This window comes from Neoarius graeffei, chromosome 6 (assembly GCF_027579695.1).
Source record: "Neoarius graeffei isolate fNeoGra1 chromosome 6, fNeoGra1.pri, whole genome shotgun sequence".
NCBI lineage: Eukaryota > Metazoa > Chordata > Actinopteri > Siluriformes > Ariidae > Neoarius > Neoarius graeffei.
Window position 1 is genome coordinate 54328995 of NC_083574.1, and position 27331 is coordinate 54356325.

Consider the following 27331-nt stretch of genomic DNA (forward strand, 5'->3'; position numbering starts at 1 on the left):
AACTCAAGCATACATCTCTTAATATTGTTAATATTCTACTCCATTCTATTTTACTATTTCAGCTAGAAGGCTCGAATTCTTCTGTGACCTTGTGTCTCACTGTGTACTGTACTGTTGTGATGACACATTGCTTGAGACATAATATTGATATCTTTTTGAACATTCTATCATGAACATCCTGCCCTTTGCCATCTCTGACCTAAGGAATGGCCTTTGATAACTGTCTGCACATTGTTATCATAAGAACGTCTTATTATTGTATACCATCGCCAAGGTTTCACTCACACACATACATCTGAACATTCATTAGAAGAGTGATATAATTAAAGTGCCATTCCACCATTGGATGTATTCTTTGGCATAAAATACAATATATTTTATGACATGACTAGACAGAGAAATCTTTTAGCTTCAAAATGATATATCAAACATAATTTTTTGACAACGACAAGTATATTAATTTTGCGACCAAAGTCACCTATCCTTTTAATTTCCGCGGTAGTGAAACGTGATGTCATCGGCAGGTTCCCCTTCTTGTGTACCACGTGTTGGTCTATTTTTAGACCAGGAAACCCCCAAAGTGAGAGAGTCATTTCTCCTCGTATATGGGGGCCAAAAAAATTGCGAAAAATTGAGTTAATCTTTCAGTTAGCTAGATTTATTGGTATTAGCTAGATTTATTGGTATTATTTTTATCGCGTTCTATCCGCCATTGCTGATAATATGTGCCACGTCACACGGTACACAAGAAGGGGAACCTGCCGATGACATCACGCGCGGAAATTAAAAGGGTAGGTGACTTTGGTCGCAAAATTAATATACTTGTCGTTGTCAAAAAATTATGTTTGATATATCATTTTGAAGCTAAAAGATTTCTCTATCTATCTAAAATGCGTGATTTTCTATCAGCCCAGCTGATCGGTAGGACAAAACTACTGTTTAGTGATGTGTCGGTCGCGAACGATCTGGTTCAAAGAGCCGGCTCTTTGAAGTGAACGACAGGAGCCGGCTCTTCGGTGGGAGCCGAATTAGTTTTTTGTCCTTAGGTGCCTCAGAGAGAGAGAGACTTTCACAAAAAAAGTTGCTGTCCGATTGCGTCTTTGTGTTGTCTATTACTATTCGAAGGCCCAATCCCAATTCTAATTTCTACCCCTACCCCTCCGCCTTCCCCTTGGCCCTTCCCCTTGAAACTGAGCTACAAGGGATAGGGCTTGAAATTCAACCCTTACGTATTGGGATAGCCCTAAAGGAGCCCCTGTTACAGCGAAACGCAGACCCACTAAGCTGGTGGGAGACCAAGGCTGCACTCTATCCATGGCTTACACACGTGATGGCACGGAGGATGTGTATAGTGGCAGCATCTGTCCCCCCAGAGAGGATCTTTTCAAAAGCAGGACAGATTATAACTGAGAGGAGAAATAGAATCAGAATTAACTAGTTAATTGCAGCAATTAAATCAAAAATAAAATCTCAGGAGGGCGGCACGGTGGTGTAGTGGTTATAGCGCTGTCGCCTCACAGCAAGAAGGTCCGGGTTCGAGCCCCGTGGCCGGCGAGGGCCTTTCTGTGTGGAGTTTGCATGTTCTCCCTGTGTCCGCGTGGGTTTCCTCCGGGTGCTCCGGTTTCCCCCACAGTCCAAAGACATGCAGGTTAGGTTAACTGGTGACTCTAAATTGACCGTAGGTGTGAATGTGAGTGTGAATGGTTGTCTGTGTCTATGTGTCAGCCCTGTGATGACCTGGCGACTTGTCCAGGGTGTACCCCGCCTTTCACCCGTAGTCAGCTGGGATAGGCTCCAGCTTGCCTGCGACCCTGTAGAAGGATAAAGCGGCTAGAGATAATGAGATGAGATGAGATAAAATCTCAGGAGCCGTTTGGGAGCCGAAAGAGCCGGCTCCTTATAGTAAGAAGAGCCAAAAGAGCCGGCTCCCGAAAAAGAGCCGAAATTCCCATCACTACTACTGTTGAATTTTCCTACCCTCCTGGATTTCGCGCATGCGCAGTAGGCTTGGTAGGACAAATCCGAGAGGCAGGATACGTCACGTGGTACACAAGAAGGGGCACCTGCCGATGACATCACGTTTCACTACCGCGTGGAAATTAAAAGGGTAGGTGACTTTGGTCGCAAAATTAATATACTTGTCGTTGTCAAAAAATTATGTTTGATATATCATTTTGAAGCTAAAAGATTTCTCTGTCTAGTCATGTTGTCATAAAAGTATATTGTATTTTATGCCAAAGAGTACATCCAATGGTGGAATGGCACTTTAAGACGTGACCTGCTCAAGGTCTGACTACAGGCTCAGTTTTGATTTCTCCTCATGCAGGCATTTGCAACGATTAAAGGGATAGTTTGGGATTTTTGACATGAATCTGTATGGCATCCCCATCAATAGTGTCGTGCAAACACACTGACTTACCCCTGACAGCATCCTGTGAGTCCAGTTTTGGTCCAGACGAAAGTAGTCCGGCAAGTTTGTTGGGGTCACGAAAGTAAAACGTTTTTCGTCTCAAAACAGTATGTGTTCAAAAGAGTGATATATTTGCATCACAAAACCGTTGCCAAATAAAAAGTCAGACCTCGAAATCGCTTGGCACTATTTTCTCTCCCTTCTTATCACTGCGCGCTGCCGCCAGGTGACAGCCACGGCTGTTTCATTCATTGTTTACTAGTGATGGGAATTTCGGCTCTTTTGGCTCTTCTTACTATAAGGAGCCGGCTCTTTCGGAAGATTGTTTATAATTATTTCTCATGACTTGTACATTCACATCGAGTACACATATCAATGCAAATTAACACGAAGGGATTTACTAGACCAATTTATATCTGGAACTATTTTCAGCCACAGCACAGGCAAAGCACCGCTGCAGGCGCAAAGACACCGCGCAGCGCCTGAAAACGGGTGCGCTGCGCGGTGTCTTTGCGCCTGCAGCGGTGCTTTGCCTGTGCTGTGGCTGAAAATAGTTCCAGATATAAATTGGTCTAGTAAATCCCTTCGTGTTAAAAACTCATCTCATTATCTCTAGCCGCTTTATCCTTCTACAGGGTCGCAGGCAAGCTGGAGCCTATCCCAGCTGACTACGGGCGAAAGGCGGGGTACACCCTGGACAAGTCGCCAGGTCATCACAGGGCTGACACATAGACACAGACAACCATTCACACTCACATTCACACCTACGCTCAATTTAGAGTCACCAGTTAGGCAGCTGGGCCATAGAAGGTTCACGCTGCACACTGCATGCTGCACGCTACACGTTCACGTGAAGAACCGGACCCTGGGCCATTAAACTTCATGCTTGGATGTTCACGTGTTGCGTCTGTTCTACTTTGACCGAGTAACCAACAATATGGACTCTTCGGATGACGACGATTGCCTCATTCTGCTTTTACTGAGACAGAGGAAGAGAAAAAGGAACAGAATTTGGAGCCGAGAACACTTCCTTCTGAGAGAAACCCGTGGTGAATTTCACCGAACATTCTGCTTGACAATCCCGATGAAGAACTATTTTTCAATTATACCATTCAATTATATTTTTTCTGAAGTTTTCCCCTGAAAGCATAGAGTTATCTCCCTAGACCCGTTCTGATTGGCTGGCGCGGCGGTGACCGCATGCATTGACTGGAATTTCCATCTTCACGCCTAGAAAAAAGTGTGCATGTTCATTTCACGCTTCACACGTGAAGTGTGCAGCGTGCAACGTGAACACCGTTCTATGGCCCAGAGCAAGTCATGCTACGTTTGTCCACTTTTCTTTACACGCGTGTAGTATGCAGCGTGAACCTTCTATGGCCCAGCTGCCTTATCCTAACCTGCATGTCTTTGGACTGTGGGGGAAACCGGAGCACCCGGAGGAAACCCACGCGGACACGGGGAGAACATGCAAACTCCACACAGGCCCCGGGGCTCGAACCCAGGACCTTCTTGCTGTGAGGCGACAGCGCTAACCACTACACCACCGTGCCGCCCGTGTTAAAAACTATCCCTTTAATATCCCTTGATATGACACCTCAGCCCGGTAGATGGCGGTAATACACACATCCGGAGCCGAGCACCACACTGCAGATTCTTCACCTCCAGCACTGACCGTCTCATGTTGCTATTTAGAAGTTGTTTGCATTGTTGTTCGATTTACAAATAGCATACTGGTCTTTAGCTGCATATTTTTACTTTACAAGATAGGCATCAAGTACATTTTACATTTCGGGCTGGAAAACGTCAGTAGTATTTGGCAACGCTGTGGGTAAACGCTTCCCTTTGCTCTGCATCTTCCGAGAAGCTGTTCTTGATGTGTCGGAGGTGTGTGTGCTGGTTCAGGCCAGGTTTCAGGAGCTGAAGTGAACATTATATCGCCACATAAACCTGTCACGATGCAGACTCTCACACCGCACGTGTTCTGGGCCCAGAGGCACAGCGAAATTTACCTGCGGGTGGAGATAAGCGATGCAAAGGTAACAGCGGTGTCTTTCTGCTCAATGAAGTAGCGCGAATTAGCATAAGCTAGCTGCCATTTCACCACAGAACCAGCGCCAAGTTTAGTCCACGAACTTGTTTGTCTGTAATTCTTTCTAAACTTATACACGATATAAATATGCTCTGGTACATGGAGGCACATTTTTATTTATTTATTGTCTTTTTTTTTTGGCTTAAAACTAAATATCTGGCAGTTCTTCTTGACAGTTAGCTGGTTAGCTAAGTGAGTTAGCAGCAGCAGCAGACATTGTCAATATGATGCGGAAGATTCGATATCAGTAAGAAACAAGTACACACTGGAAAATGTGCATGCATTCATTGGAAAAATGAATGACCAAGTTACTAACTGTCGAAGTGAAACCTGATTCTCTGACAGGATATCAAAGTCCACATGCAAATCCTTTAAAACAAGGGTTTATTTGTTTGTTTGTTTTTTAATCATTAAACACAACGTAACCATATCTTAATCAGTCCCCCCAGGATTCCGCGGGCCTTTTTTGTGATTGTTGCGGCTAAAATGTCTGATGTTGCGGGGTTTTTTTTGCAAAATGTTGCGAGAAATTGTCTTTTTGTGATTAAAATTGAGTGATATGTTTAATAAGTTATTACTGAAAAACTATTGATTAAAAAAAACAGACACTGAGAAATGGTCCTATAAACAACTTTACCAATATAAAAGATTACCAGGACTACAAAAATGCAGAAAAATAGGCTTTACTTATCCAAATGCACCTGTTGGTTCAAAAGTTAAAGTGCAGAGAATCTCACAGCACAACATGAAGTTACCTTAATATAATATAAATGCCTCAGCTTTCATGTAAGAAAAAAAAAACTATTAATACTAGTACTATGTGCAGGCAGTCTCTCCTGAAGACTAAATTAAACAATTATAAACTAATAAAATAAATGGTTCAGGCTTCATAGAAGAAAAAAAACAATTTGAACAGAACATATCTGTGAAGATACTCAGTCATCCAGGTACATAGTAATCTGTGGTTGGTAGAAGAGAGCAACTGGACTTGCTTGAAAAGTCTTGAAGACGTTTCGCCTCTCGTCCGAAAGGCTTCCTCAGTTCTGTCTGTCTAATAGGGAGTATCAAGTATTTATCCTCTCATGGATCAGAATCAGAATGCTGATGGCTGCATTGTAGGTGGCTGATAGATGTCATAGACACCCACCTCTGTTCAGTGATGGTCGTTCCAGGTTGACAAAAATGAACGATCCTCTCTGGCGAACATGTCTGCCAGTTTTCTGGAAGTCCTCTCATACTCCCGCACCAGTCGAAGGGAACTCATCCCAAAGTGCGTAGAAACATATCTGTGAAGATACTCAGTCATCCAGGTACATAGTAATCTGTGGTTGGTAGAAGAGAGCAACTGGACTTGCTTGAAAAGTCTTGAAGACGTTTCGCCTCTCGTCCGAAAGGCATCCTCAGTTCTGTCTGTCTAATAGGGAGTATCAAGTATTTATCCTCTCATGGATCATCATAGAATCTGAAAGGACTTCCAGAAAACTGGCAGACATCTTAGCCAGAGAGGATCGTTCATTTTTGTCAACCTGGAACGACCATCACTGAACAGAGGTGGGTGTTTATGACATCTATCAGCCACCTACAATGCAGCCATCAGCATTCTGATTCGGATTCTATGATGATCCATGAGAGGATAAATACTTGATACTCCCTATTAGACAGACAGAACTGAGGATGCCTTTCGGACGAGAGGCGAAACGTCTTCAAGACTTTTCAAGCAAGTCCAGTTGCTCTCTTCTACCAACCACAGAATTTGAACGGAATCTCACAGTATGATTCTGAAGCTGCCTAAACAATGGAAAATAAAATACCATTTTGGCAAAAATGTTGGCATCCATTAATTTCTTGTATTAAGTAAAAAACAATAATGTAAAGTGCACAGTCCTTCACTGTAAACATAACACACTTTCAGTAACTACTTCTTCTTCTGTCGATTTATTGGCGGTTAACAATCGATGTGTATTACCACCATCTACCGGGCTGAGGTGTGATCTCAAGGGATATTAATCGTTGCAAATGCCTGCATGAGGATAAATCAAAACTGAGCCTGTAGTCAGACCTTGAGCAAGTCACGTCTTAATTATATCACTGTTCTAATGAATGTTCAGATGTATGTGTGTGAGTGAAACCTTGGCGATGGTATACAATAATATGTTCTTATGATATAACAATGTGCAGACAGTTATCAAAGGCCATTCCTTAGGTCAGAGATAGCAAAGGGCAGGATGTTCCTGATAGAATGTTCAAAAAGATATCAATATTATGTCTCAAGCAATGTGTCATCACAACAGTACACTACACAGTGAGACACAAGGTCACAGAAGAATTCGAGCCTTCTAGCTGAAATAGTAAAATAGAATGGAGTAGAATATTAACAATATTAAGAGATGTATGCTTGAGTTAATCCTTGCTCTTCTTGACGTGTATTGGTGCTCAGAGGGCGGGCATGCCCTATCAGCCCTCGTCCCACCTCACCGGAGCTTAGAGAAACTCCGGCCAAATTGTCTAGAATTTGTTTAGAATGCTAAACCACAGCGATTCATCCAATCCCGTGGGTTTTTCTCGGGGTCTGGGTACCTTAACACAATTTCCCCCACTTTCAGTAACAGAATTTAAGCCTACATAAACACTGACTCGCACATGCTGCTTCTCTTGAACGGAAACACGGAAGTAAGGCAGAAGGTAGTTTGTCAACGTCACCTCAAGACGACGCCAACGATTGGTCAAATTTGCGGGAAAGTTGCGGTGATTGGATATAATTGCAACACCGCCCTGAATTCGCGGCGATTGGTTGAATTTGCGTTGATCATCACGAAATCCTGGAGGGTCTGCTTAATAAGGTGGCATTTGTATCCCCCAGGCTTTGTAGATACAGATCCATGACCTGCTCCTCCAAGATCTGTACTAGTCATGTTTTATTATTTCTTCTTCTGGCTGTGTGAAGTACTGGTGTCCCATGTAAGCTGTATTCCTGCCACACAGCCAGCATCCACCACAGCTTTGACCAGTTACTGAAGATGAATGTGATCTAAACCATGCTATTTATTAACAATGTACAAATTTACAATCTTCCAGCAATCATTTATTTTCTTGTAGACAGCCGTTAGTCGTCATCTTCTTTTGACTGCTCCCGATTAGGGGTCGCCACAGCGGATCTTTTGTCTCCATTGCTCCCTGTCTTCCGCATCCTTCTCTACCACACCTGCCACTTTCATGTCCTCTCTCACCACATCCATGTATCTCCTCTTTGGCCTTCCTCGTTTTCATGTGCCTGGCAGCTCCATCCTCAACATTCTCCTTCCAACATGCTCTGCATCTCTTCTCAGGATGTGCCCATACCATCTCAGTCTCATCCCCTCTTAGCTTAATTCCCAAGCTCTCCACATGTGCTGTCCCTCTGATGTGCTCGTTCCTTATCCTGTCCAACCTCCCATCGCAAACCTTAACATCCTCAACTCCGCCACTTCCAACTTTGCCTCCTGTCTCTTCATTAAGGGTACGGTCTCCAATCCATACATCACAGCTGGTCTCACTACTGTCTTATACATCTTGCCTTTCACTTTTGCTGAGACTTTCCTATCACACGACTCCCGAAATCCTTCTCCAACTGCTCCACCCTGCCTGCACACTCTTTCTGACCTCACTATCACAGCCCCCATTTTCCTGCACAGTTGACCCCAGGTACTTGAATTCACCAACTTTCTTTACGTCTACTCCTTGCATCTTCACTACACTCTCATCCCCGTTCTCATTGATGCACATGTATTCTGTTTTGCTACTGCTCACCTTCATTCCTCTTCGTTCCAATGCATATCTCCATCTCTCCAAACCCAGCTCAACCTCCTTTCTACTTTCACCACATATCACGATATCATCCGCAAACATCATGTTCCATGGTGACTCTTGCCTCACTTCGTCTGTCAAGCTATTCATCACTATGGCAAACAAGAAAGGACTCAAAGCAGATCCTTGATGGAGTCCCACCTTCACCTTGAACCATTCAGTCGTTCCAACTGCACACCTCACTGCTGTTTCACTGTTCTCATACAGTGGTGCTTGAAAGTTTGTGAACCCTTTAGAATTTTCTATCTTTGTGCATAAATATGACCTAAAACATCATCAGATTTTCACACAAGTCCTAAAAGTAGATAAAGAGAACCAAGTTAAACAAATGAGACAAAAATATTAAACTTGGTCATTTATTTATTGAGGAAAATGATCCCATGTTACATATCTGTGAGTGGCAAAAGTATGTGAACCTTTGCTTTCAGTGTCTGGTGTGACCTCCTTGTGCAGCAATAACTGCAACTAAACGTTTGCGGTAACTGTTGATCAGTCCTGCACACCGGCTTGGAGGAATTTTAGCCCATTCCTCCGTACAGAACAGCTTCAACTCTGGGATGTTGGTGGGTTTCCTCACATGAACTGCTCGCTTCAGGTCCTTCCACAACATTTCAGTTGGATTAAGGTCAGGACTTTGACTTGGCCATTCCAAAACATTAACTTTATTCTTCTTTAACCATTCTTTGGTAGAATGACTTGTGTGCTTAGGGTCGTTGTCTTGCTGCATAACCCACCTTCTCTTGAGATTCAGTTCATGGACAGATGTCCTGACATTTTCCTTTAGAATTCGCTGGTATAATTCAGAATTCATTGTTCCATCAACGATGGCAAGCGGTCCTGGCCCAGATGCAGCAAAACGGGCCCAAACCATGATACTACCACCACCATGTTTCACAGATGGGATAAGGTTCTTATGCTGGAATGCAGTGTTTTTCCTTTCTCCAAACACAATGTTTCTCATTTAAACCAAAAATTCTATTTTGGTCTCATCCGTCCACAAAACATTTTTCCAATAGCCTTCTGGCTTGTCCACGTGATCTTTAGCAAACTGCAGATGAGCAGCAGTGTTCTTTTTGGAGATCAGTGGCTTTCTCCTTGCAACCCTGCCACGTACACCATTTGTTGTTCAGTGTTCTCCTGATGGTGGACTCATGAACATTAACATTAGCCAATGTGAGAGAGGCCTTCAGTTGCTTAGAAGTTACCCTGGGGTCCTTTGTGACCTCGCCAACTATTACACGTCTTGCTTTTGGAGTGATCTTTGTTGGTCGACCACTCCTGGGGAGGGTAACAATGGACTTGAATTTCCTCTGTTTGTACACAATCTGTCTGACTGTGGCTTGGTGGAGTCCAAACTCTTTAGAGATGGTTCTGTAACCTTTTCCAGCCTGATGAGCATCAACAACGCTTTTTCTGAGGTCCTCAGAAATCTCCTTTGCTCGTGCCATGATACACTTCCACAAACATGTGTTGTGAAGTAGGGTTGGGCGGTATCCGAATTTTGATACCTTTAAACTGTCTTTGTGTTTTCCCGGGGTATACGGTATTACCGAGAAAAAAATATTTTGTTTCGGCCTACTGTGTAATGTGCGCCTATACCGGCGGACGTTGTCCAGACCTGCGCCTATGCCTCAAATGTACTATTTAAAAGCAGCATAGCGAATTATGTGCATTGTGGTATGGATTAAGCAGCAAAGCGAATTTTGTGCATTGATGAATGGATTAAGAGATATTTCAAAGCATCACGCAACTCTTCCTTCATCTTGAAAATAGCATTCAACTGTCGTTTACACATGTCTGCGTTGAAACACCATTTGCAGCACTATTTCACCTACTCCATCAAAAAAAGTACACGATGAGCAGGATCATACCCTTTCAAGCATGGGAAATAAAAAAAGAAAAGAAAAAGAATCAACCAACACCCAAGTCCGTTTAGACTGCGCGATAAACCATATTCTTCAGTGCAAATGAGGCGAACCTAATTCAAATGCGTGATAGCTGCACAAGGCAAAATCATATGGGCCCACGTCATGCCATGGTGGGGAAATTAATAATCAAATGGCCTTACCTTGCTTAAAACATTGTCTTGATCACATAACTCCTTACAATTATTCCACTTAAATCCATACGGTTTAACACACCCAACAAAGATAGCAAGCGCATTGCTAATTCCCACCAGAAACCTAACAGTTTACGCTACGATGTTTTCTTCCGTTTCTTCAGTAGATGACATTTCAAACGTTTATTACCCACATCCCAAATGTCATACGTTATATTATTTTACCTTGTTGTTACTCATGTAACCTACTCAAAACACAACTCATTGGAGAGATCTCGTGGAAGTGGAGTACCTCGTTTGGTTTGAAACCAAAATACTGCCACACTGCCGATGTTTGTTTTGTTTTTTTTTTGCCACTAACTCGTTATCTTGACTTGCCATCTTTCAACCGCGGTCTCAGTCTCTTGCGAAGCTTTCTGTCAGACTCCAAATGTCACGCAGGGTTGCCATGGTAACGACATAAACAACCCTGCACGCGATGAGAACTTCTTTAGGAAATTGATAGAATTAGTGAAAATACGATCACACAGTTATTCGGGATGATCTTTATTTTTTATTTTATTTATTTTATTATTCTAATTTATTATTTTATATTATGACCTCATACTCCATATTTATTTAGATATTATATATATTTTTTAAAATGACGGTAATGAGACCGATACCGTTGGTACTTTTGGATACCTCGGGATACCTTCTTACCGTAATACCGCCCAACCCTATTGTGAAGATCAGACTTTGATAGATCCCTGTTCTTTAAATAAAACAGGGTGCCCACTCACACCTGATTGTCATCCTATTGATTGAAAACACCTCACTCTAATTTCACCTTCAAATTAACTGCTAATCCTAGAGGTTCACATACTTTTGCCACTCACAGATATGTAATATTGGATCATTTGCCTCGATAAATAAATGACCAAAGATAATATTTTTGTCTCATTTGTTTAACTGGGTTCTCTTTATCTGCTTTTAGGACTTGTGTGAAAATCATCTGATGATGTTTTAGGTCACATTTACGCAGAAATATAGAAAATTCTAAAGGGTTCACAAACTTTCAAGCACCACTGTACATGTCTTGCACCACTCTAATATACTTCTCATTCACTCCACACTTTCTCATACAATACCATAACTCATCTCTCGGCACTCTATCGTATGCCTTCTCCAGGTCTACAAACACACAGTGTAGCTTTCTCTGGCCTTCTCTGTACTTCTCCATTAACATTCTTAAAGCAAAAATCGCATCCGACAAGCTCTTCCTTGGCATAAACCCGTACTGCTGTTCACAGATTGCTACCTGTCTTCTCAATCTCACCTCCAATACCCTTTCCCATAGCTTCATGGTGTGGCTCATCAATGTTTTTATTATTTATGAACATTTTTTTTTCCAAGTCCTGGATGAGAAAACATGTGGCTTGTACACAGGGATAAGTGTTTGCTTGAATGACTTCCACCCTCCCCATTATTTATCTGTTGCTCAGTCTGTAAGATTAGATTAGATTCAACTTTGTCATTGCACATGTCACAGGTACAAGGCAACGAAATGCAGATTGCATCTAACCAGAAGTGCATAGCAGTAAATAACATAAGTGTAATATACAAATATAAATGTACAGGGTATGGAATGGTATAATAATGATAGATATTTACAGTATGTACAAAATGTGCAATAGTATGATATAGATAATATATCATACCACTTGTGGTATGACGATGCACAATTAACAATGTACACACACATTCAGCATAGCCAATCCCCCAGCATGTTGAGAGACCCTAGACTGGTGGTGCTTTAAAAGTTCAAATTAATCCAAAATGGGGGGGGCGGCGGCGTGGTGGTGTAGTGGTTAGCACTGTCACCTCACAGCAAGAAGGTCCTGGGTTCGAACCCAGCGGCCAGCGAGGGCCTTTCTGTGTGGAGTTTGCATGTTGTCTGCGTGGGTTTCCTCCGGGTGTTCCAGTTTCCCCCACAGTCCAAAGACATGCAGTTAGGTTAATGTGGGGCTGAAGTGCCCTTAAGCAAGGTACCTGACCCCTGATTGCTTCCCGGGTGCTCTGGTGTGGCTGCCCACTGCTCTGAGTGTGTGCGTGTGTTCACTGCTTCAGATGGGTTAAATGCAGACGATGAATTTCACTGTGCTTGAAGTGTGCATGTGACAAAGGTTTCTTCTTAATAGGCTGTATGTTTTGACAAACTGTGTTAATGGATGGCCATATTGGAGGCGTAGAAGACTTTTACACAATAGTGTAATTGTTGTGCTTCCATGCAAATTGTAGTAATTTTATTATGAATACCAGTTTGATGCAAATGATGGCTAGCAAGTGCCTGAATTTTCAGTGTACTCTAACTTCAGTTCACACAGCATATCATTTGTTCCAGTTGTTAAAACAGTGTGATGTAGGTTTGTTGTATTTACCACTGTAAATCGATGTATTTGTTGTCTAGCTTCTCCTGAACATTGTTTTATTTTAAAGATATTCTAAAGGAAGTAAGGAAACGGAAAAATGCTGTTTGTTTGGTGTCTCTCTTTTGCAGAACCTTGACATAAGCGTACAAGATAACACCCTCCAGTTCAGGGGTAGGTCTTTTCACCATCTGCAGTAGCTATTAATACTTAATGTGGTTTCCTTTTGAGCAGTCTCACTTGGTGTTTTTGTACCAGGTCAAGGTCATGGAGCAAAAGGAGAAAATGAATACGAATTCAGCTTGGAGTTCTTAAAACCAGTGAAACTCGAGGTTGGATGTTTTAATGACTATTCATTAATCTTTCAAAAACAACACTTTTTTTTAAATGTTTGGACAGTTTTAAAGGGTTAAAGATCTTTCATCATATGTATGTAGTAAAGATGACTAGCTTGGGTGGTTTTAACATTTTGATGACATGGCTTTCAGATCACTGATATCTTAGAATCAGCGATGAAATGCTTTCAGTGTACATGGGTCTGTCTCAGAAACTGGGTGCTGTGGGGGTTCCCCACTAAATATACTCAGTCAATAAACTATACGGTTTTGAATGGTGATGTTGGTTTTAATTTGAAATAAAATGATGAAAGAAATAATCCAGATAAAACTAAATCTTTGATGTGAATACTATTCAGAATTTGGCAAAAATTCTGCAAATTTGTGGAAAAATGGTGGCTTGATCTGGGACATGATAAACGGTTGACTACATGGCATTCCCTTAAAAAGGTTGTAGTCCACTGAAAAGTCTACAGTTATCACTAATTGTATTTTAAGTTGTAACTTTATACACCTAAGGATTGGTGCGCTCACAGAATAATCACAACCGTAATAAAACATCATGCAAAATATTTGATCACCGTCGTAACTCCGTTTTCCACACACCCAAAACCAATACGATTGTGTGTTTTGATCCAAACGGAAAGCCTCAGGGTCAAGGTCACTCACTACCTCACCAAAAGTAGTAACTTAAAATCACTACGCCATATAAAAATTGTTAAATCTACGATTTTTTTTTTTAAAACGAAAGCTGAAAGTTAGGTATAGAATATGTTTCTTACAGAATACGTTACGATGGTAGCTGGTCTTGTATGAGTTTCTGAGCTATAAAATGAGTTGTGGTCTATTTTTTACCGTAGTGTGTTATTTGTGTGCGCGGAAGGACACACATTAACAATTTGCATGTGTAGAATGGAATTTTCGACTCCAACAGTTAGAAGTTGATCGTGCTTCCATTTGCGGTCTTTCTGTTACGCGGGTGATCTGTTCAGACGTTATCACTGAAAACAGTGTTTTGTTTTAGTCTTGCAGTATAATGCAATAGAATGTTTCTTTTTCATCTTACATTCATATTTCGTAGTATTTGCGTATTTTTGGCCAATATTTTGCAACCACGGTCAATTTAGATCGAACTTTTGATAGAATCTGGCCAGTCATTTTGCGATGAGGAATTGGAGCATTTAAAGTTTTTCACTTTCGTAATATGGAAATGGCCACATGTCATAAATGGCCCCTCCTTATTAATAGTGAGCTTTTAAACCATAAAATGGGAACAAGAATTATTTTATTACAATAAGGTGGCCGACCGTTTCATTTCCTTTCAGAAGCGATAATAACGGACAGAGCTGAGAAAAGTTTGTGATTTGTGAGAAATAACGGAATTAATGATTTTATCTCACGTTTGTAACATGGAAGTGGTCAGCTGTCTGAGATCTCATCTCATTTTCATCTGCTTATCTGGGGCTGGGTCGCGGAGGCAGCAGTCAGAGTATGGAAGCCCAAACTTCCCTCTCCCCAGACACCTTGGCCAGCTCCTCGGGAAGAACACCGAGGCATTCCCAGGCCAGCCGAGCGACATAGTCCCTCCAGCATGTCCTGGGTCTTCCCCGGGGCCTCCTCCCGGGGGGACATGCCTGGAACACCTCCCCAGGGAGGCGTCCAGGAGGCATCCGAAAGAGATGCCCGAGCCACCTCAGCTGATTCCTCTCGATGTGGCGGAGCAGCGGCTCTACTCAGAGCTCCTCCCGAGTGACTGTGCTTCTCACCCTATCTCTGAAGGCCTCTGCATGCTCTTGCGACAAGGCTTTCGCAGATAGCTTTTCGCAGACAGTTGTAATTTATCGTTGAGCGGGGAGTAATAGGCGTGCGCGATGTTATTCACCGCCACAACGCAAGGGGGCGCGAAATTGCTAGGAGTAGTTGGTGGGTGTGGTTAGTGGAGTGTTTATCCTCCAGTTACTTATAATGACTAGAACTGGAGTCGTATAGATGTACGTACTTCCTCGATCAACCGCTCTTCGTGCTGCTCCATCTTCACTCGTGTTTTTAAAAATGGCGGTAGTGAAAACAAAACAAACCGGGAAAGTAGGGAAGCAGAAGTGCGTGTACAGCGGATGTAGAGTGGACCAATCAGAGCCCTCTTGTCTGCGTCGCTGTCTGCGAGGCTTCTGTGGTGGTCACAATTTTTGGGAGGTGCGCGCAGAGCGTCTGCGAAGGGGGGGGGCTACGCAGATGCCGTCTGCGAGGACTGGGTTGTCAGCATAAATTGGCCTTAAGGGAGCGCCCAGCCACCCTGTGAAGGAAACTCATTTCGGCCGCTTGTATCCGTGATCTTGTTCTTTCGGTCATTACCGAAAGCACATGACCGTAGGTAAGAGTCGGAATGTAGATCAACCGGTAAATCGAGAGCTTCGCCTTTTGGCTCAGCTCCTTCTTCACCATGATGGACCAGTAAAGCGACCGCATCACTGCGGAGGCTGCACCGATCCGCCTGTCGATCTCTCACACTGTCCTTCCCTCACTCATGAACAAGATCCTGAGATACTTAAACTCCTCCACTTGAGGCAGGACTTCTCCACCAACCTGAAGAGGGCAAGCCACCCTTTTCTGGTCGAGAACCATGGCCTCTGACTTGGAGGTGCTGATTCTCATCCCAGCCATTTCACACTTGACTGCAAACCGCCCCAGTGCATGCTGAAGGTCCTGGTTTGAAGAAGCCAACAGGACATCATCATCTGCAAAAAGCAGAGATGAAATCCTGTGGTTCCCAAACAGGATTCCTTCTGGCCCCTGGCTGTACCTAGAAATTCTGTCCATAAAAAATATGAACAGAACCGGTGACAAAGGGCAGCCCTGCCGGAGTCCACCATGCACTGAGAACAGGTCTGACTTACTGCCGGCAATGTGAATCAGACTCCTGCTCCGTTCGTACAGGGACTGGACAGCCCTTAGCAAAGGGCCCCGAACCCCATACTCCCGAAGCACCCCCCCCAGGATACCACGAGGGACACGGTTGAATGCCTTCTCCAGATCCACAAAGCACATGTGGACTGGTTGGGCAAACTCCCATGAACCCTCGAGCACACTACGGTATGAAGGGTATAGAGTTGGTCCAGTGTTCCGCGACCAGGACGAAAACCAGATTGTTCTTCCTGGATCCGAGGTTCGACTATTGGCCAAATTCTCCTCTCCAGTACCCTGGAGTAAACCATCCCGGGGAGGCTGAGAAGTGTGATTCCACTATAATTGGAGCACACTCTCTCCAGTCCCCTTTCTTAAAAAGAGGGACCACCACCCCGGTCTGCCACTCCAGAAGCACTGTCCCCAACCGCCACGCGATGTTGCAGAGGTGTGTCAGCCAAGACAGCCCCACAACATCCAGAGACTTGAGATACTCGGGGCGGATCTCATCCACCGGTGCCTTGCAAACCACCTCAGTGACTTCAGCTTGTGTAATGGACGAGTCCACCTCTGAGTCATCAGAGTGCTTCCTTATTACGAGCGTAAACTTGTCATAAAGAGTGAATGAGAAACATATATTTTTTTGAAATATGTCGCTAACTGTTTCAGTTCCTCACAGAAATAATAATCTCACAGTTGGCTGAGAAGATATTAACTGTGATATTAACTGTGAGCAACTGTGGAATTAATGATTTTATCTTGCGTTCGTAACATGGAAGTGGTCAGCTGTCTGGAAAAAAAAGGTTTCCATGTTACGTTAGTGATGAAAAAAGCAAATAATTGAATAAATCAATGGGATATTGTGTGACAGTTTCAAACTTTTGTCTGTCTATTACTATTATGCTAATTGATAATTTAGTACAAAATAAGGGGTGTATCATCTACATGATATCCTGCAGGCACAACAAAGTAAAGTTTAATAAAATGTATGATAACTGATGAACATTTGAAACTAAGGAGTAAAATTTAAAAATGTTTGTTTTTCTGTCCAATAATTGCATTTAAAGAAACAAAAACATATGTACAGAACAAGATATTCCTTGGTTATTAAAGAGGGTTTTTAAATGCATACGTTTCCATGTTACGTGAGTGAACTTCAGAACATTGTTAAAATTTTCCACAGTGGAGGCCGGATAAAGCAAGATGCTATCTTTTATTCTTATTAAACATGGCAAAAGAAACAGTGTTAAGTAAATGCAAAAAAACCCCCAGTAAAATTAGAAAATGTATTTTTTGACCATAATGTCCCAAATGAGAGACCAGTTTCCGAGATGGACCCACATTCTTCTGTAGGAATGAGGAACATTTTATGTGGTATTTTGTTGCTTTTTTTACAATCCCCGTGTCCGTGTGGGTTTCCTCCGGGTGCTCCGGTTTCCCCCACAGTCCAAAGACATGCAGGTTAGGCTAATTGGTGGCTCTAAATTGACCGTAGGTGTGAATGTGAGTGTGAATGGTTGTCTGTGTCTATGTGTCAGCCCTGTGATGACCTGGCGACTTGTCCAGGGTGTACCCTGCCTTTCGCCCATAGTCAGCTGGGATAGGCTCCAGCTTGCCTGCGACCCTGTACATATGGCTGGATAGACAGAATGAGTTGTTTGTCTGCTCATTTATATCAGTGAGTTTTTGTGAGGCACCTGTTATTTGATTAAAATGCAATTAAGTGTTTTTCCAAAGGAATTTGCCTACTTTTTCCTCTTTCTGAAGTTCTTGATTAATGATTCGTGTGTGCGTGTAGATAAAACACAAATCCACCCAGCGGCAGGTAAATATCACGGTGAGAAAGCAGAAGCACTGCTGGTGGGATCGACTCACCATGCAAGAGAAGAAGCCTGTGTTTCTGGCCCCTGACTTCGACCGCTGGCTGGATGAGTCAGATGCTGAGATGGAGCTGAGGCAAAAGGTTGGGGGACTTCTGAATTGTAGGATGTGTTTCTTATGACCAGAATCTCAGTAAAACTAAATAGTTACTTTCTTCACAGGTGTTCAACCATTTAAAGTAGAATAGATTTTGACTTTCACTAACCCTTTTTTTTTTTTTTGGACAGGAAGAAAAAATAAATAAAATAAGCATTGAGTCAAGGATTCCAAAGGACCGTAAGTGAACTTTTGATTTTCAAGTGCAGTAACTGAATATTTTTTTCAAAAATAAAGAGAGAGAGAATTTCTAAATACCACATGCTCAGGTACCAGTTGATTTTTCCCCCAGCTTACCTAGGCTTGAAAAAGGGATATCTCTTCATGTACAACCTGGTCCAGTTTCTTGGCTTTTCTTGGATCTTTGTCAACATGACTGTTCGTCTTTTCATACTTAGGGAAGGTGAGGATTTATTTTAAAACTACACAGAGCCTTCACTATTGGACATATCTATTCTATGTCCACCCAGATAACAGATTTTGAGGTTGTGCACTTTGCTTGTCATCCAAAATACAAAAGAAAAAAAACTTATTTTTCAGCCCTGATGTGCACTGTAGACTTGTTTTTTTGACAATGGGTTTAGATACAGTATACAGGGAAATGTTTGCAGGTATGGCTTGTAATTAATAATGAGAATTAAGTTATTCCATGAAATCGAGTCGTACGTGAGCTGACAGCTGATGAGGCGCTTATCACCAGCTTGGCTATAAGCCATGTACGACAAGATGACATTGTTTTATTCTAGCCACATTCACTGGATTTTGAGAAACGGCGTGTTTTTTTTTTTTTTTTTTTTTTTTAATCTTTTGCAAATTCGATAAATTAAAACTTTATACAAAACGTCCGACAAAATAATTTCTGCTTAGAATGTAAACAAACCGGCGAAACAACAGTAGCAATTTATGAAAAATGCTATAATAGTAATTATTGAAGAATAAAAAAAAGATACGTTCTTACCACCAAATACTTATATATAATCTCCTCAGTTAGTTCAGCAACATGCGCTGCCATTTTGTTTTTCTCTACTCATGGTATATGAGCTGATATCCTAGTAGTAGCTAATCAGAGTGTGCAATTGCTCATATCCCGTGAATGTGGATAGAATAATAGAGGATGTACTTTTACTGAATAGTGATCTGATTGATTACTTGTTTTCTTTTTTTGAATAGATTCCTTCTATGATACCTTTCACACCATTGCTGATGTGATGTACTTCTGTCAGATGCTAGCCATTGCTGAGGTTATTAATCCTGCTCTGGGGTTAGTTAAGACTGGTGTGATGCCTGCCTTTATACAGGTGAGAGCTGTAGATCGTGTCTAATGTACAGTACTTCAAGATGTTAAGACTAACCAATTCATGATTAATCAACACTAAAAACATCACAGTTTGCGGTCACAATTTTACCATACTGAATGCTGTACAATTCTATTTGGTCTTGGTTGCCTAAGACTAATAAAATTCCTCTCACAGTTGAGTTGATTAAATGAGCTTACCTACTTCTGTTAGTCACACAGCAAATTTTGTTAGCTAACAAAGGTTCAAACACCAGACATGGTAAACGCCACCTCTGTTAGCTCCTGTGTTAATAATTGTAGACTTCAGATGCGTGATACGCAGCAGTGCACAATTAACATGCACACAACAGGCCTCATTTAACAACTTGGCTACAAATTGATTTTTTTTTTCATAAAATCAAATCACCCCAGGGATGGCAATTTTCCGCCGAACGGCGGAAATCCGCCGTTTTGAATTTCAATTTTATCATTTTTGTGGAACGTCTAAATCCGTAGAGAAAAGTTTTAGGGGGGGTTAGGTACCTAACTTTTATTGCTGCTACCGAGATTAGTGTCAAATCGTATCGAAACCACATGTCTCGCGAACAACGGAAGCTTCTATATTGAGTGTAACAATGAACAAGAGGGCTCTGATTGGTCCACTCTACATCCGCTGTACACGCACTTCCGCTTCCCTACTTTCCCGGTTTTTGTTTTCACGACCGGCATTTTTAAAAACACAAGCGAAAATGGAGCAGCATGAAGAGCGGTTGATTGAGGAAGTACGGACATCTATACGACTCCAGTTCTAGTCATTATAAGTAACCGGAGGATAAACACTCCACTAACCACACCCACCAACTACTCCTAGCGACTTCGCGCCCCCTTGCGTTGTGCCGGTGAATAACTTTAGATACTTACTTATTTTTATCATGTATTTTTCACACAATATACATGTAAAATGGCTAGAAAATAGGTAGAAGAGGCTAAAAAGGCTAAAGCTTCAGGGGGGCTCTGCACCCCTGAACCCCCCGTTCGGAGTTTCAGCTGAAATAAAATTTTTCTGTTGCCATCCCTGTCACCCAAGCATTTACGTAAGAAATTTTGGTATTCATGAAAGTCTCGTTTTGGAAAAATGTTCATATTCTACTTGTGCTCCTGAACGTGTAAATTTACACACAAGAAGACTACCGTACAGCCAACATAAATCAAGACAAGCTCACTTGTTCATGTAAGAATGGCATTGTATAAAAGGAGGACAGATTTAGGCAGTGTGCAAGTCCGCTCCGTTTGCCGCATCTTATTTTAATGCTGTGCAACACTTTGAGACCCAGTACTGACTGATCTGATATGTCTCCAGGAATAACGTGCCATGTACTCCTTAGTACACTGTGTGCCAAAGTCAACTTTCTATGGCACATGGTTTTCCAACACTGTATCAGAGAGGAGGAAATGGTATGTGAGTAATTTCTGGCCGAGTTTTGCAGAGACAACCTGCTTTGAATAAAAACGAATGTTGTTTTCCTGCATGAAGTATAGATGTGAGTCCAAAGAACTACTACTTCTACCGTACATCTAAGAGTCTTTTTACTGATCATTTAAGTGCTGTAATTTACGAGTGATCGGCGTTCATCATACACACGCAAGTTCTAAAACTTTTAAATCTGGCGAAAAATTTTAATTCACATTGGCTTACGCAACCATTTATACCCGGTTTTACTAAATGATTGATAAGGCACAGTGCTTATACAGTATTTTGTATGCGTTCTCTTTCCGCTGCATGCCTCACGATTCCTGATGAAATAGGAATAATTTTTGTTTAGAATTAAGATCACAATTATTTTCTAAGTAGCAATACAATATGTATATTTTTATAGTCCTGCATTACTGTACCAGTAATGTTTATAAGTAACAGCTTTGAATTCCTGGTTCACTGTTGTAGTGAACACATACTAGTTCACTATATTTTGTGTGTATATAAATATAAGTGTTCACAGTATTTTATGTATATGAAACCCTGAGCATAAATAACTGCTATTTTGTATAAAAATGCAATTGTATTAAAGTAAAAAAGAAACCAGCGATATTAACAGCTGATCATGACTTCTGTTCTTTTGCACGTACCATTAAATGTGCTCAGTGTGTAACGTGTCACTGTCAGCCTTTGAGTAAGACAGTGCATGCAGCCAGGACTCGCGTGTGCCATTTGTTATTTCATTAAATTTAATACACTCCGTCTTTGTTAGTGTAATGTGGGCTTTTGAGTCACTTTTAAAAAAATTCACTGTCAGCTTTGTGGTGATGTTTTTCCTCACTTTGTTCTGTAAACTATAAATTGCACTTCAGTTGTGTTCATGAGATTATGTAGTACAACCTCTCACTGGTCACAACAAATGAAGGGGAAGAGTGGCACTCTTTTAATCTAAGGACTGCCTGAATGCAAATGCCATAGAATCATATGCACTGTACCCATGATATCCGTACAATAAACATGCAGGAAGCATATTGACATTGAATCAGTAAATGTTAGAAATAAGACCCAAATACAGGCTTCAGAAATGAACAGTAAATCACAAAAAGAAATGGATGCACTGCTAATAGGAAGCAAATGTTACAGCGAACTTGGCAAAAAACTGACTTGAACATGACCATGCCTTATTGTACACCTGAAAGCTATGTATACTGAACATAAAAATATACACAGTATGCCTCATTGAAAAGTACACTTTGTATGAAGGTGTATGGTCTATCTATAAAGCAGGGAATTACACTGATCAGCCATAACATTATGGCCGAATCCCATTTCACCCCTTGGACCAACCCCTTGGCCCTTCCCCTCCATTTTGCGCGTTCACGTGAAGGGGTAGGGGTATCCCAATCCCAGTTAACGCGGAGGGGTAGGGGAAGGGGGAGGACTTCTGTACCCCTCCAAACGGAGATTTTCCTGGAGCTGACTCCGAACGAAGGGGTTTGAGTGATTTCCCACAATGCCATGCGGATTTCAGCGAGATTTCATGCGGATTTCATAAAGATGGCGGTTCCCGCGGCGAAAGATTGTCATAAATGTATTTTCTCCATTATTTGCGTGTTTTAAGTTGTTATCCAGAGGAAACACGCCGCTTGATTCGCTTTCGAGCTGAGAATGAGCAGCGATTTCTGAAATCCAAGCTGCTGCTAAAAAGCTTTGGGAGTGAGTATTGTTTTCGGTTGCTTGACTGCGTACGTTTTGTTCTGTTATTCTCGCTTTTATTGTTTACATGAGTGTTCTGACACCTCATTCTGTCGGATGTGGTGCACGAAGCGCCAAAGATATCCCATTCAGTGGTGTTAGTTAACAAATCACACCCTGCCAGCAGAGATTTCTGGCTCTGACTGTAGCGGCTGGTCGCAGCCAATGACGCATTTGGTTGCGTTTTGCTAACGTAAACGCTGACGGAGGTACGCGATGACGTATGCGATCGTTGAAGGGCTATCCCAATACGTAAGGGTTGAATTTCAAGCCCTATCCCTTGTAGCTCAGTTTCAAGGGGAAGGGCCAAGGGGAAGGCGGAGGGAGAGGGGGAGGGGTAGAAATTAGAATTGGGATTGGGCCTATGACTACTGACAAGTGAAGTGAATAACATTTGATTCATTACAATGGCACCTGTCAAGGGGTGGGATATATGAGGCAGCAAGACAACAGTCAGTTCTTGAATTTGATGTGTCGGAAGCAGGAAAAATGGGCACGCGTAAGAATCTGAGCGACTTTGACAAGGGCCAAATTGTGATGGCCAAATTGTGATGGCTAGATGACTGGGTCTAAAGGCCAATTTATGCTGACAACCCAGTCCTCGCAGATGGTTTCGCAGACGGTGTCTGCGTAGCCCCCCCACCTTCGCAGACGCTCTGCGCGCACCTCCCAAAAATTGTGACCACCGCAGAAGCCTCGCAGACAAGAGGGCTCTGATTGGTCCACTCTACATCCGCTGTACACGCACTTCCGCTTCCCTACTTTCCCGGTTTGGTTTGTTTTCACGACCGCCATTTTTAAAAACACAAGCGAAGACGGAGCAGCATGAAGAGCGGTTGATCGAGGAAGTACGTACATCTATACGACTCCAGTTCTAGTCATTATAAAAAAAAAAGTTCTAGTCATTATAAGTAACCGGAGGATAAACACTCCACTAACCACACCCACCAACTACTCCTAGCGACTTCGCGACCCCTTGCGTTGTGGCGGTGAATAACATCGCGCACGCCTATTACTCCCCACTCAACGATAAATTACAACTGTCTGCGAAAGCCTTGTCGCAAGAGCATGCAGAGGCCTTGAGCATCTCCAAAATGGCACATCTTGTGGGGTGTTCCTGGTATGCAATGGTTAATACCTACCAAAAGTAGTGCAAGGAAGGACAACCAGTGACAGGGTCATGGGTGTCAAAGGCTCACTGATTTTGTATGAGGCATGAAGGCTTGCCCATATTGTCCAATCCTACAGAAAAGCTACTGTAGCACAAACTGCTGAAAAAGTTAATGCTGGCTAAAAACAGAAAGGTGTCAGCACTAACTTTTTCAGCAGTTTGTGCTCTTCTGTGGGATTGGACCATGTGGGCTAGCCTTCGTGCCCCATACAAATCAATGAGCCTTCGACACCCATGATCCTGTCACTGGTTAACTGATTGTTCTTCCTTGGACCACCTTTGGTAGGTACTAACCACTGCATACTGGGAACACCCCACAAGATGTGCCATTTTGGAGATGCTCAGACAGAGTCATCAAGCCATCACAATTTGGCCCTTGTCAAAGTCGTCTAGATCCTTTTGCGTGCCCATTTTTCCTGATTCCAACACATCAATTTAAAGAACTGACTGTTGTCTTGCTGCCTCATATATCCCACCCCTTGACAGGCGCCGCTGTAATGCGATAATCAAATGTTATTCACTTCAACTGTCAGTGGTCATAATGTTTATGGCTGATCAGTGTATGTGCATAGGCCCAGCACTCTTCTGTTTTTATGACAGTTTTTAGTGCTGATATAAAGGGGATGATGCAAATTATGCATTTTAGTTGCTTTTCTTGGAAATAATTGTTTATCCTCATGCATTTTTACTATATGAGGAAAAATGTCTTTCAGCTTCTTGGGTATCCAGTCACACAACTCTGTTATAAGTAAAGGTGTGGTCTGCACCTATGCAGTGTTGAAGTTAAAACTGAAAATTTTTATTTTGTCTTCCCAAACATTTAAAGGTGATGGGGAGGAACTTTGTCCTTTTCGTCATCTTTGGGAGCCTAGAGGAAATGCAGAACAAGCCTGTTGTTTTCTTTGTCTTCTATTTCTGGAGTGCCATTGAAATATTTCGGTGAGCTTCTAAATGCAAATTAGCCACTTGTTTAAAAAAAAAAAGTGAATACCTGACCGTCACACCCATGTGTGAGCCTTCCCTAAACTGTTGGAGTGCAACTGTACAGGATGTCTTCGCATCCTGTAGCATTCCACTTTCCTTTACGAGAACTAAGAGACCAAACCTGTTCCAGCAGGACAGTACCCCGTGCACAAAGCAAGGTCCACAAAGACCATGATTTCTCAAGGTTGTAGAGGAACAACTTGAATGACCTGGACAGAGCCCTAACCCACCCACCCCCACTGAATACTTTTGGGATGAGCTAGAATGCAGACTGCACACCAGAACTTCTCACCTGAAGGCTGTTGTGTCATAATGGGGGAAATCCATGTTCCAAAATCTAGTGGAAAGCTTTCCCAGAAGAGTGGAGGTTATTATAACAGCAAAGTGGGACTAAATCTGGAATGTGATGCTCAAAAAGCATACACTACTGTTCAAAAGTTTGGGGTCACTTTGAAATGTCCTTATTTTTGAAAGAAAAGCACTGTTCTTTTCAATGAGGATCACTTTAAACTAATCAGAAATCCACTCTATACATTGCTAATGTGGTAAATGACTATTCTAGCTGCAAATGTCTGGTTTTTGGTGCAATATCTCCATAGGTGTATAGAGGCCCATTTCCAGCAACTCTCACTCCAGTGTTCTAATGGTACAATGTGTTTGCTCATTGCCTCAGAAGGCTAATGGATGATTAGAAAACCCTTGTACAATCATGTTAGCACAGCTGAAAACAGTTGAGCTCTTTAGAGAAGCTATAAAACTGACCTTCCTTTGAGCAGATTGACTTTCTGGAGCATCACATTTGTGGAGTCGATGAAATGCTCAAAATGGCCAGAAAAATGTCTTGACTATATTTTCTATTCATTTTACAACTTATGGTGGTAAATAAAAGTGTGACTTTTCATGGAAAACACAAAATTGTCTGGGTGACCCCAAACTTTTGAACGGTAGTGTATATGGGTGTGATGGTCAGGTGTCCACAAACTTTGCCATAGTGTGTGTTTGAAGCACATGAAAGTTTTCATCTTAACCTAGCGGCTAGTTCTAAAGAAGTCACATGAAACACTGGCTTTGCTGGATCAATTCCCACATTATCATACATGTTCATCTTTGTAGTAAAAGGATGCAAAATATAATGCTCATAAATACAATGATGTTGGCAATAATTATCTTTTGAAAGTAGAAACTGAAATTATGTAAGTGGTTCTGGTGAAAATGGATTATAAAAATGAAATATTTTAAATACATTTTGATAAATGCATGTGATGATTCACCTTAGGTACCCCTTTTACATGTTGGCCTGCATTGACACTGAATGGAAAACACTGACTTGGCTACGGTATACTATTTGGATTCCCCTGTACCCACTTGGTGTGCTTGCTGAAGGTGAGAATAGTAAATGGCTTGTTTTTTTTTAAATCAGTTTTATCCTCTCTAAGCTATTGATGTTTGCTACCAATCAGATCAGGTGGTTTGGTTCAGCTGTTTAGGATTTTGTTTCTGGCTTGTTTGTCCATCAGCTGTGGCAGTCATCCAGTCTATCCCCATCTTCAATGAGACTAAATTCTTAAGCATCCCTTTGCCTGAAGCCCTCGGCTCATCCCTCAGCTTCTCCTACGTCCTGCAGCTCTACTTGCTGCTAATGTTCCTGGGTGAGTCTCTTCTTTGAGAGTCACACTGCTTTCTTGAAATGTGCTGTTAACAGCAATATTTATTAATCTTTTGTTGTGCACAAGCACTGACCTGTATTACACTAATGCACACTTTACAGGACTCTTCAGCAACTTCCGGCATCTCTACAAGCAAAGGAAGAGACGATTCGGAACGAAAAAGAGGAAAGCCAACTGAGATGTCCTTGGAAGAACTGAAGTGTCCTGCTTTCACCCAGGACTCAGCCCATCCTTATCTGCTCTCTGTCTAGAGAAATTGTTATAGAAGCAGGATTATCCATCCCTCCACTGAACCAAACAAAGTGCATTTACAGTCTAGTTCTCACACCCAATAGGACCTTGACCCAACTACAAAAACCGTTTGATCTGACAGGGCTGAAAGTATTTTATAAATTTAACTTCTTTCCATTATGAGTTATGTTTAGTGTGTTGGGCATTTGGAGTTAACAGCAGTAACATTCCCCCATCAGTTATTTCCTGGAAAGGGTTTGTGTGTTTCTCTGCAGAAAAGCAGATAAACCAGTATAGAGACATAACAACCTCAGGGACAGTGATGGTTTAAAACAAAGCAGCAGAAACCCACAAGAGGGGCAATAAGCTATGTTATTTAAAGAAAAGACCTATAATTTATGCTAGTGAATACAAGGCAGCTGATGAGTGCTTAAAATAAAGCTTTCAAATGAATGACTACAATCAACTACAACCCCGATTTCAAAAAAGTTGGGACAAAGTACAAATTGTAAATAAAAACGGAATGCAATGATGTGGAAGTTTCAAAATTCCATATTTTATTCAGAATAGAACATAGATGACATATCAAATGTTTAAACTGAGAAAATGTATCATTTAAAGAGAAAAATTAGGTGATTTTAAATTTCATGATAACAACACATCTCAAAAAAGTTGGGACAAGGCCATGTTTACCACTGTGAGACATCCCCTTTTCTCTTTACAACAGTCTGTAAACGTCTGGGGACTG

The 27331-nt window shown here is 42.0% G+C and overlaps 1 protein-coding gene across 2 annotated transcripts; it reads left to right on the forward strand.

Moving 5' to 3' along the window:
- The first annotated feature begins 4048 nt into the window (after positions 1–4048).
- On the forward strand, positions 4049–27115 carry hacd3 (3-hydroxyacyl-CoA dehydratase 3). Of its 2 annotated transcripts, none has more exons than XM_060923863.1 (11): positions 4049–4449; positions 12944–12986; positions 13071–13144; positions 17847–18011; positions 18157–18205; positions 18318–18428; positions 19196–19323; positions 24528–24640; positions 25962–26068; positions 26203–26334; positions 26454–27115. In XM_060923863.1, exons 1-11 carry the CDS (start codon positions 4369–4371, stop codon positions 26528–26530), a joined length of 1080 nt encoding a protein of 359 aa, XP_060779846.1. In that variant the 5' UTR covers positions 4049–4368; the 3' UTR covers positions 26531–27115. The 2 variants fall into 2 exon arrangements, with proteins under 2 accessions (XP_060779846.1, XP_060779845.1); XM_060923862.1 differs by lacking the exon at positions 4049–4449 and adding an exon at positions 12765–12805.
- The last annotated feature ends 216 nt before the right edge of the window (positions 27116–27331 follow it).

Excerpts from the sequence above, each read along its gene's own strand:
- hacd3 (XM_060923863.1), top strand. The coding sequence starts at position 4,369 with ATGCAGACTCTCACACCGCACGTGTTCTGGGCCCAGAGGCACAGCGAA. Across the intron at positions 4,450-12,943 it reads TGGAGATAAGCGATGCAAAG|AACCTTGACATAAGCGTACA; the intron begins GTAACAGCGGTG and ends TCTCTTTTGCAG. Across the intron at positions 12,987-13,070 it reads TAACACCCTCCAGTTCAGGG|GTCAAGGTCATGGAGCAAAA; the intron begins GTAGGTCTTTTC and ends TTTTTGTACCAG.